This window comes from Corythoichthys intestinalis, chromosome 7 (genome assembly GCF_030265065.1).
Source record: "Corythoichthys intestinalis isolate RoL2023-P3 chromosome 7, ASM3026506v1, whole genome shotgun sequence".
Lineage (NCBI taxonomy): Eukaryota > Metazoa > Chordata > Actinopteri > Syngnathiformes > Syngnathidae > Corythoichthys > Corythoichthys intestinalis.
In genome coordinates this window covers 30,214,852-30,226,260 of record NC_080401.1, presented here as the reverse complement: position 1 = coordinate 30,226,260, position 11,409 = coordinate 30,214,852, and the positions used below count along the sequence as shown (strand labels likewise).

Here is an 11,409-nt window from a genome sequence, read left to right as displayed (position 1 = left end):
TATGCACGCATACGCTTGTAAACAAGGTTCCCCTTGAACGTCAGTGCAACGTCATCACGTCGTTCGAAGGCTATTGTTGTCGAGTGTGGTACGAGACGACGCACTCATACAGTCGGCGAAGCTAGAAGAGAAGTTCGCATGGTGTGTGGCCGTGTACAAATTGGTACACATATCTTGAAGCGATTTCGTTTGGGTGATGTAAAATATATCCAATGTACATGATGTGTTTTTGTTGACTTTAAATTTTAAGATGACGGCATATGTAGACACGTGGCTCGTTGGTCTAGGGGTATGATTCTCGCTTCGGGTGCGAGAGGTCCCGGGTTCAAATCCCGGACGAGCCCGAGTTTTTTGGTTCCTAATCGAGTCGAATCGTCAATAGCGATCGTTCTATGAATCGCTCTTTAATTCAATATGAATAATTACAGTGACGATTGAAGTTGGTCTTGCTGGCGGAATTAATATATTTTCTTAATATTCAAACAATTTAAAATTTGAATTCCCGCATAAAATTAGAAACATGCTAACAAATGCTGTTAGCATTTCTTGTTTTGTGTAATGAAATTAAATCATCCAAAATTGTTTTGCCCTTTTTAATCTGATTTCAATTTTCATTCTGATGCTTATATTGGAAACTGAAATCTGGAAGCATGTATGGAGGACCAGGAGTGCAAAAATTAAATACATAAATACACAATTAAATTAATTATTAATTGTGCCATTAAAATGCTTCAATTTCAATATCCATTTATTTATTCATTTATTTATTTAGCTCAGAGCTGGGAACTAAAATGTTTACAGCTCACGTTTCACATTTCACGCTTTTTTTCTTCTTCTAAAACTTCTTAGGGGAAAAAAAAGGAACTTTAATGAAAACATTTCAGTAAAATCTGGACTGCAAATCAGAAATGCACCAAATTTACAGGAATGAATCATCTTGTTATCAACGCATTATAATATTCACAAATAAAATCTTTTTAAAAAGATTAGAATGAAACGTTTTCACCTGTCATTATTTATTTTAATCATTTTGAATATATTTGATGTTCAATGGAAACCGGAGCCTTAAGTCACAAAATCACAAAATCATGAATGAAAAAGACAATATTAAACAGAGGTTAATGGAAAATTAAAAGGAAAATATTATAAATCCTGTGGAATCAATTCATAAAATTACAAGGGTAAATTTTGTAACCATACATGTTATTGTAATGTTAAAAAATTATTTGTAATCATACATGTCATTGTATGTCATCTATTTTCCAAGCAAGTTTGAGCACCAATCATCGCAAAGCAGGTTCAACGTCACTCCCCAGGTTGCCAGATTGTAATGACAAGAAAATGGATGTTTGCATAGATAAACGGCAATGCGCGCCACATTATTCACGATTCTCTATTAACAGCGTATATAATGAGGTTGCCAGATTGGGGGTCCCCTAGTGGTGGCCCTAAGCAGCTGCATAGTTTGCGTATAGGCTGGGCCGGCCTTGATCTCACCGATGTCATGAAAACCAAGTGCAGCATATTTATACATCAAATTGTTTGCGTTCGTGCAACACACTTTTTGTAAAGTATATTTTGCAGAAGTGTCACGTTCCAGCAGGCAGTGCATCAGTCTAATAATCTTTAGGTCGTGAATTCGATGCCCACTCGTGGCAAGCCTTTAAGCGTTTTTTTTTTTTTAAATGGTAAATTTAACAGTTTACTTCTCACAATTAATGCATTACACAATACTGGACTATATTCTTCCGTTCTTACTCAACCTAGCCATTTTAAAAAAGTGCACCAGTAAAAATAACCTTGATTTTAATACTGTATTTTCAGATGATAATTTATTCCTGCTTCAATTGGAATGCTTGCTGTTGTGTAGAGTCGAGAGTCATAAAGGTAAGATATTTATCATTCAGTATTCGCCTGAGATCCAATGAAAATGGAGTGAAAGCTATTGCTTCTGTGTCGGGCTCATCACCTGTACCGTGTGATTCTGCCTCCGGTTGAACCTGTTTAGTAGAATCCCTCTGGAATCATGTTCATCAGGACTTAGATCCTCCTTTGACCCACTTTGAATTTCGTATTCTGACTCGTTACACAGTAAACTCAACCAGTCTTGACTACTCTTTTCACTGACTCATATTCCTCCAGCTGGAATCGTTCCCTTTTGACACATCATTGGTGTCAACTATGATGTGGCAAACTGCTACAAAAGCTAATTAATTATTTAATCATTGTTATCATGATAATTATTATTTTTACACATTTTCAATAGTTATGTGTGTAAGTCTTTATAATTGATTTTCAATACTTTTAGATAAGATTCAATCATTTAATTAGTCTGAAAGACATGGTAGCAGTGGGACTTTAAATGTTGTCTTGTCGTCTCTGATTCAAACAATAATACAGTTTATTTCAAAGACTACAATGCGTACTTCATCCATTTGGGCATTTGAGACACAAATAAACAAATATTTAAAAAGTGGTGGTTGCAGGAGAATAGTGCGAAACCACAGATAATACAGTAGGTGGTGCCAATGCTCAAATGTCTCTTAATGTGTTTTTTAGGTTTCACCTCTTCACTTGTAAAGCATTCTAGTAAAACAGAAGAACCTGGGGTGATAATTACGTTTTAATGTGCATGCGTTATTAAAAGAAATTCAGTCTTTTTTCCTAATAAAAAGGAAATAGACAATGATAGTGTTTATTATTATTAGACAAACAATTGCGTTTTCTGTGGGATAAATTTCTGTGGGATGCACTGCCAAAAAATATGGAATGTGAATGTCAATTAGGCACTATGGGCAGAGGTGGGTAGTAACGCGTTACAATTACTCTTTACTTGAGTAACTTTTTGAGAAAAATGTACTTCTAAGCATAGTTTTACCAAGCCATACTTTTTACTTTTACGTGAGTAGATTTGTGAAGTACAAACGCTACTCTCACTCCGCTACTTTGGGCTACACTAGTCGTTACATTTTTCCTTTTTATTCTACATATCAGATTTTGCTTTTTCTTTGCCATACACGCTAACAGTGGCTTTACCAGTTTCACCAAAGAGACTTTGCAACAATAATCACATGACTCCATTATACCAATCAGACTCAAGCTTGCATTTCTATGATCATGCCAGCCTGTTCAATCATGTGGCGGCTTTAAAGCACCGTAAAAAATGAAGTATTTGACATAGCGCGCTACCACCAACATGACTCGGAAGCGCCGATTTTAACCTCTCTCACTGTTTGTAATTGGCACGATTGACCACGGAAACCCGGAGAGATGATCCTTTAAGTTTCATAATAGGAAATATGTTTCCTTTACTAGAGGACACTCATGCTCTTTAGACGAAAAATACTTCATTTTTGTACATTTTTTTCTCTTGCCGTATTTCTTTGGCTTAATAATAACATTTCATATTGAAAACTTTGTGCTGAGTAAAAAAATTCCATCCATTCATCAATCCATCATCTTCCGCTTGTTCCGGGGTCGGGTTGCGGGGGCAGCAGCTTTAACAGGGAAGCCCAGACTTCCCTCTCCCCAGCCACTTCAACCAGCTCCTCCCGCGAGATCCCAAGGCGTTCCCAGGCCAGCTGAGAGACATAGCCTCTCTGGGGAGGCGTCCAGGAGGCATCTGAACCAGATGCCCGAGCCACCTCAGCTGGCTCTTAACACGGAGGAGTAGCGGCTTGACACCGAGTCCCTCCCGGATGACCGAGCTTCTCACCCCATCTCGAAGGGAGAGCCCGGACACCCTGCGCAGGAAAGTCATTTCGGCCGCTTATATCTGGGATCTTGTTCTTTCGGTCACGACCCACAGCTCGTGACCATAGGTGATGGTAGAAACTCCAAAAAGGGTGGGTACTCTGAGCTGCTGTTCGGTGCACAAGCGCAAACAACAGTCAGAACCCGTCCTCCCACCCGAAGGCGGAGGGAGGCTACCCTCTCGTCTACCGGGGTAAACCCCGACGTACAGGCACCAAGCCAGGGGGCAAAAAGTATGCCCACACCTGCTCGGCGCCTCTCACCGTGGGCAACTCCAGAGTGGATGAGAGTCCAACCCCTCTCGAGAGAATTGGTACCAGAACCCAAGCTGTGTGTGGAAGAGAGTCCGACTATATCTAGTCGGAACTTCTCTGCCTCACACACCAGTTCGGGCTCCTTCCCTGCCAGAGAGGGGACATTCCATGTCCCAAGAGTTAGCTTCTTCAGCTGGGGGCTGGACCGCCTGTGGCTGCTGCCCAAATCCCTACGCACCCGACCCCTTTGGCCCATCCCACAGGTGGTGAGCCCATGGGAAGGGGAACCCACGTTGCCTTTTCTGGCTGTGCCCGGCCGGGCCCGATGGGGACTGGCCCGGCCACCAGTCGCTCACCTTCGAGCCCCACCTCCAGGCCTGGCTCCAGAGGGGGGGGGGCCTGGTAACCCGCGTCCGGGCAAGGGAAACTTGAGTCCATTTATTTTATTTGTCATAAGGGGTCATTTTGAGCCATGCTTTGTCTGGCCCCTCACCCCCCCATGGGTGACCGTGCCAGGGGCTTAAAGCCCCAGACAACATAGCTCCTAGGATCATTGGGACACGCAAACCCCCCCACCACGATAAGGTGATGACTCGGGGTGGGGGTGGGGTGGTTGGAGGGGGGGGGGAATATTGTTTCCATTGTTTAGAAAAAAAAAAAAAAATCAAACATTTAAAGCTAGGGGTCCCCAAACTTTTTCCTGTGAGGGCCACATAACCTTTCCCTTCTCTGATGGGTCAGTTTGTAACAGAAAAAGTGTGATGATTGCAGGAGTGCCTAAATGTAAAAATTTATAGTTTTTCAGAAAGCCACAATCAAATAACCCTTTCTGGATTCTTCACGGAACAAAAGTTAAATGAAATAAAAATAATAATATAATATAATATGATATAATATAATATAATATAATATAATATAATATAATATAATATAATATAATATAATATAATATAATATAATATTAATTAAATAGATAATAACCAAATAACCCTCTCTGGGTTCTTCACAGAAAAAATAAAAAAACAGGAAATAAATAACACTATTGAAAAAAATAATAATAATAAAAAAAAAATCATTGGACCAAATGTGAAGGCGGGCCGTACTTGGCCCGCGGGTTGTAGTTTGGGGACCTCTGTTCTAAGCATTTCCTCACAATGTTACTCATTACTTTTCTTTTCACCAAATACTTTTTTTTAACTTGTACTTGAGTACATTTTTTGGATGACTACATTTAATCTTACTTGAGTAATATTATTTTGAAGTAACGCTACTCTTAATTGAGTCAATTTTTTGGCTATTCTGCCCACCTCTGACTATGGGAGTGAGTAAATCCAAGAGTGTGAGCGAGAGCGAGGGAGAGAAAGAGAGAGGGGTGGTGATTGGGGGCGAGGAGGGCAATGAAGCTGACAGTGAGCGCCAGACAGTCTCAAGCTTCACATGCAGTTTTCAATCAGTGTGCAGAGTGGAACCCTTTTTAGGACTCACATGTCACATGTGCACCATTCTCTTGCTTGTTTTTATTTTTATTCTAACTGAGATGTTGCAATGTTCCGTGCCGCCTTACAAAACGTGGATTTGTGTTGGGTTATTTTATTCTACTTATTTTTTACACTTGGCTGTAGATCAGCAAATGCAGACAGCTGTCATGAGGTGAAGACAGCATACATGATGCGTCAGATTGGCCAGGTGGATCTCGTGCCAGACAGTCCCCAAACAGGTCAGTGAAACAATTTTCTTTTTAATCATCATGGGAGATCACAGCCTGATCACTGAAAAGGTTACACAGTCCTACAAATTAGATGCATCATAATTATTGGAAAGATTGCAGTCTTGTGTCAACCTAAATTGTATTAGCTTTTCAAATGTTAACCATTCATTTTCTTTTGCAACAGTTTGACCGTTAACTTTTGCAACTTAAGGCAAAATTTCATATTTTACGATATCATCACTGCTCATGCAGTAGGCTAACATTTCAGAGTGAGAGACTTTATCTGTTGAAAAATAATAAAAATCAACCTTGGATGCAAAGAAAGCATACATAACTGGGGTGGTGTTAAAAGTGGTTGTTTTCAAAATCCAAGAGCTTTGCATTTTTTTTCTCATAAAAATCAATTTCTTAATCAGGATATTATATGTGTGATATATGAATGTGTGTGGGTGGAGGGAGGGTTGTATAGTTTACGTGTGTCAGGTCATACATTGTCATAAAGTCCTTTCCACTCATCTCACTCTTCTTTGATCTTAGTCAGCTGCTTGACACTCATGCAAACACATGCCCCCCCACACACACACAATCCACAAATCACGCAAATGGATGCATATTCAGACATATCCAAAAGTTCTGTTACCATCACATTTGAGTACATAGCTTATTTACTGTACTCTGTAGACCTCCATTGAATGTAACTAATTTAAGACCATGCTAACAATACCTTTACCTTCGGTCTTCACGTAGGAATTGGGTCATGAATGTGCATCCCGAAAAGGAGGCTGAATCCATATGCAGAAATGTGATTGTGTTAACAACAGCTAGATGTCACTTTAATATGTAATGCATGTGATGCATGTACAATATTCCAATGGGTCCCAGCAGGCTCATTTTAGAATTTTGGACAGGTCATGTTGTCATGTGCATGTACTGTAATTCCCTTAGATATTGTTTTTGATATGACAGCAAACTATTTTAATTAACTCTATAATAAGGAGCAATGAGCCAACGATAAAGAGGAATTAAAGAACTTAAATGCTGTACTTCTATGGGGCACCGTTTGTAAAGCAGCACATGCTCAAAATTACGACAACATTTTCTCACATTTAGCGCCACACATTGTTTAAAATGGTGTGAAATTTTTAGAGTCACTTTTTTGCACACTTACATTATTTAGCAACTTAAATATTTATTTTTAAAAAACAAGTTTTGGACCTGATTGTTTAAATCCAGAACTAAATATTTAATTTAAATCTTGAATCAGGAAATGGTCGGAACTAAATATTTAGCTTAATATGCAAATTCGTTACAAAACAAAAGTAACAAGTAACAAAATAAAAGCTGGTGGAGCAGCTCAGACTGTCTGTTTACGTTGCTTGAAAATGAATAAAACCTACTCAACGGTGGCAGTCTGCTCTTGGACATGAGTCATTGTGATAATAACAATATAAAGGTAAAATACATATTTAGGAGAAACTATTTAAAGAGTATTATGTGTGCTCCAGCTTTTATTTTGTTACTTCCGGTCTCCAGGCCTGTACTTGTGGTACAGCTTGGAGAAAAAAATGTGGTCCCTTCCCATGGCTAACCACCCGTGGGAGGGGCAAGTGGAGTCAGGTGCAATGTTGCTGCTAGGCAACTCTTGGTACCCTTAGATGTCTGGCAGGTAAGGAGCCTCAGTTGGAGTTGAGTGGTTTCGAGCAGCTATGGTTGGAATTACCTCGACACACAACTATCACTTAAGAGGAGTGAGGTTCCATTCCATTTTGGAGTTGTCCTGGGGAAGAGGTGTTAAGGAAGTGTCGGGATACACATTGCCTACTGGTCTGTACAATTTGGTTACATGCACCTGTTCCTTGACGACGCAGGTTCTAAAGTGGTGGTTCTTAACTAGGGTTGCCACCTTTCAGAAATAAGAAATATGGGAACCCCCCTTCGCGCCCAAAGCTTTTACAGGCAAAGGGATATCCCAAAAACTCCTAAAATGCATAGAAATGTATCTATTCATTTATATTCTGTATTAGTTCAATACAGAACGCAACATTTAATTCCCAATTTCGGATTGTTCCTTATTTTAAGGGACAGGTGGCAACCCTATTCTTAACCTTGCTAAAGGTACCCAACCCCACGAGTTTCACACGTGCATTCACCGAACCCGTCTAAATTAGATAAGAAAGCAATTTTCTTTCAATTCAAAACTGATATGTCTGAGCTAGCAAGCTAATAATTGAGCAAATTCCTGTTCAAAATTCTTCTTATTTTGACAGCATGTTTTATAAGCAGGTCAAAATTTGAGACCACATTGCCCATTGGTCTGTTTTGCCATAGGTCGTACCATGTACGAGTAAACCTTCTACTGAGCAAACCAGTTCCTTCTCCCATCAGATCGAGGACTAGCAGTTAAATGAAATGGAATTGAAGCCTGAGTTATGCTTCTGCTTTGCGGTGACGACGTAGCGAATACGGCGTCAATGAGCATTCCATAGTTCTGCAGCAAGGGAACGCGTTGCTCTGTAATTCACCGCCAAGCCACTAGAGGGGTGTGGCGTTGTGTTTGTACGGTTTTGGTTGCCTTATATACCAGACTCACCGCTGTTCCAGCGATTGAGTCTGGCGACCGTCCGGCGGATCAAATTCCGAGGGCGGAGCAAGCCACAGCAAACAGACAGCGGAGTGGACCAATCAGCGACGGGCAGACGTGACGTTGTTAAAGCGACAAGTAATTAGCGTGAGCGGAGAATGGAGAAGTTTATTCAACATGGGTAGCGCGAGCCATGTTGACTGTTGTCAATGACTTGTTTCGATGTGTTTTTGGTAATTTAAAACTGGTTTTACCGCGGATTGGAACATATTCTCGGCTCTCTCGTTCGCCATCTGTGTTGTTGTAGGGAGAGACGACTTTCGGCGCGCAAGAGTGACGTTACTCGTTAAGAACACGTCATGCAAATAAACGAATCTGATTAAACGGTTGATTTTGTACCTTGCTCGAGAGGCCGTTAATGGGCTGGGTCCCAGACTATTTCTCACAGTGTTTGAAAAATACAGGGAGAATAGTCTGGCTGTGCCAGGCAACGGTTTTGGGGGACTCATGTCAACTTCCTCTTGTTTTCTTCTGATTACACAACAATGCCAACGGAGATGGAAAACTTCATTGTGGATCTTCAGTTCATCAACATTGAACAACAAATGTTGATCATACAAATGTTGAGGCGCAGGCGACGCAGAAGACTGTTGCGGAGTTGGTCGTTAGCGCAAGAATGTTTGTAAATGGCGGTGATTTTGCGCTGAGACCAATCACAGTCCATTTGCGTCACGTCACCACGCGTTGACGCGACGCGTAATCAGAATTTTGTGGAGCTACACGTCAGGCTGCAGCGCAGGGTCGTAAATCGGGTCTGCCTTGACGGCGTAGGTCTGCCGCAGAAGTATAACTCAGCCTTAAGCCTTTATATTGGGAGCAAACTAGTCCTAAACCTGGTCTAAAAACTATTTGGCCTAGGTTTAATCAGCATACGAAAATAGGGATCAGTTTTTCTTTACCTTTGCCAAAACCCCTGAGACTTACTGGCCAAACCCCAGGGGTTCGATCAAACCCAGGTTAAGAACCACTGTTCTAAAGAGACTGAGGTAGGCGTATCTGTGTAATGGGGCCCAGGTTTCTAAGATGGTTAAAAAGAGCTCTGTGTCTGGGCCTCGGAGGTGGAGGAAATCTCTCTGAACTTCCCAGAGGCTCTGGATATTGGTGGCCTGTTGACAAATTTCTGCGACATTGCATGGACATATAACAGTGCCTCTGTCTTGGTCTAAGGATAAAAAGGGGATCGGGGTATGTTTTCCAGTTACAATGGTATCACACCCTTAAGCTTCTCTGACAAGGTCTATTCAGGGATTCTGGAGAAAAAGGTTCGTTGGGAAGTTGAACCTTGGATTAAGGGAGGGCAATACATTCAGTGTCAGAGTTTTACAAATCGGCAGTAAATCGGATTTGTTTCCAGTGAGGGTTCAAAAAACTGCAAAGGCTAATTTTCATTTAAATAGCATAGCTGGTATAAACAGGCATGCACAGGGGTTCCAGTGTAGCACGATTTAAATTTGAGAAATCCCGGAAACAAAAATGATTGCGACATCACATCTATTCAGCAATCAATCTTTGCTTTTTCTTAATGATCTTTGGGTTGACTTTGCATCATTAACAGAAGGACTTTTGCATGAACAAACTCCATTCAACTCTTCATTGTCTTGCGTCTGGGTCATTTCAGCACACAGTGATAATTAGTGCTGGCCTCTGCTTGAACAGTTTTCAGATATGCTGTCTCAATTTTGATCAGATAGTTGAATTATTAATTCATACGAAATCAGATAAACTTTCTTGCAGTTGCTGACCTCCCCTACATCTTTTGAGCAACCAATTTGTTTTCTATGACTTAGTAAATAATTATGTTTGTTTGTTTCTTTCAATAATGTTTCCAATTCCATCACTATACTGTACCTTATTTTAACCTGATGGTGCTCTTTAGTTTTCAATGGTGAAAACCATCAAAATTACCCAACGCACAAACCTCTTTATAAATATGATTTATATACACACCTGTTGCCCATATCACACACAGATCTCAATCTTGATCATGTGGAGAATTCCCCTAACTGCAAATAAGAGTGAACAAACAATTTTGGGATCATATTACCGTATTTTCGGACTACAAGTCATGCATGAGTATAAGTCGCACCAGCCATAAAATGCCCAACGAAGAGGAAAAAAACATATATAAGTCGCACCGGAGTATAAGTCACATATTTGGGGGAAATTTACTTGATAAAATCCAACACATAGAACTTCACATTGAAATTCAGTTTAATAAAAAATACAATAGAGAACAACATGATGAATAAGTGTACAGTATGATAATGTTACATGATGCATGAACAACGAAATGCGAATATACTTTCCTCACCAGGACGCTACGGCTCGGTCCTGGCTATACAGCGAGCTAAACTCCCAAATGACGATGCTGGATGTCCGTATAATTTGCTGACTTTATTTTGGCCGTCGTTATGAAACCATCATTTGAAGAGTGAAACTAAAAATAGAAATAATACAAATCAATTTCGCCCTCGATACCAAACAGGTTCGCATCAACCTAAATAAATGATAATTAGTTGCTATTACAGCAATGACACAAACGGTTAGCATGCGTTCGCTAGCATTAGCACATCATTCAAACATCCACACAACTCCAAAACACCAAAATAACATGTGAAATGGTATTTTAATGTGTTAATAATTTCACACATAAGTCGCTCCTGAGTATAAGTCGCATCCCCAGCCAAACTATAAAAAAAACTGCGACTTATAGTCAGAAAAATATAGGTATATACTGGAGTGAGATCAACCACATACCTCCTTAGAAAAGCTAGACAAAGTAACTGAAGAGAGGGAAGTTTGTGATTTTCTGCTTAGGTTGCCACCCCCGTGACCTGACCCCACAGAAGCGGAAGATCATAGAATGATGGATTACATTCATTCATTATCCATACTGCTTATCCTCACAATGGTTGCAGGGTTACTGGAGCCTTTCCCAGCTGACAATGAGCAGGAGGCGGAGTACACCCTGAATTGGTTCCCAGCCAATCACAGGGCACAGAAACAACCATTTACGCTCACATTTACACCTATGGATGGTCGGGACTGTTCCG

General features: G+C 40.5%; 1 protein-coding gene and 1 non-coding gene across 3 annotated transcripts in view; both read left to right on the top strand.

Annotated features, from left to right (window-relative positions):
- The first annotated feature begins 71 nt into the window (after positions 1-71).
- The window catches only part of LOC130918832 (glypican-5-like), a 79,325-nt gene continuing 67,987 nt past the window's right edge, over positions 72-11,409 (top strand). Inside the window, exons 1-3 of one of the 2 annotated variants that reach the window (XM_057840939.1) lie at positions 72-141; positions 1,825-1,887; positions 5,630-5,724. In XM_057840939.1, the coding sequence (XP_057696922.1) occupies positions 5,673-5,724 (52 nt within the window). In that variant the 5' untranslated portion in view covers positions 72-141; positions 1,825-1,887; positions 5,630-5,672. Of the gene's footprint in view, positions 142-1,824; positions 1,888-5,409; positions 5,725-11,409 lie in introns of those variants that run through there. The other variant, XM_057840938.1, reaches the window with a different exon arrangement.
- Positions 273-344, top strand: trnap-cgg (transfer RNA proline (anticodon CGG)). Its single transcript has one exon. It is a non-coding gene; the product is annotated as a tRNA-Pro (tRNA).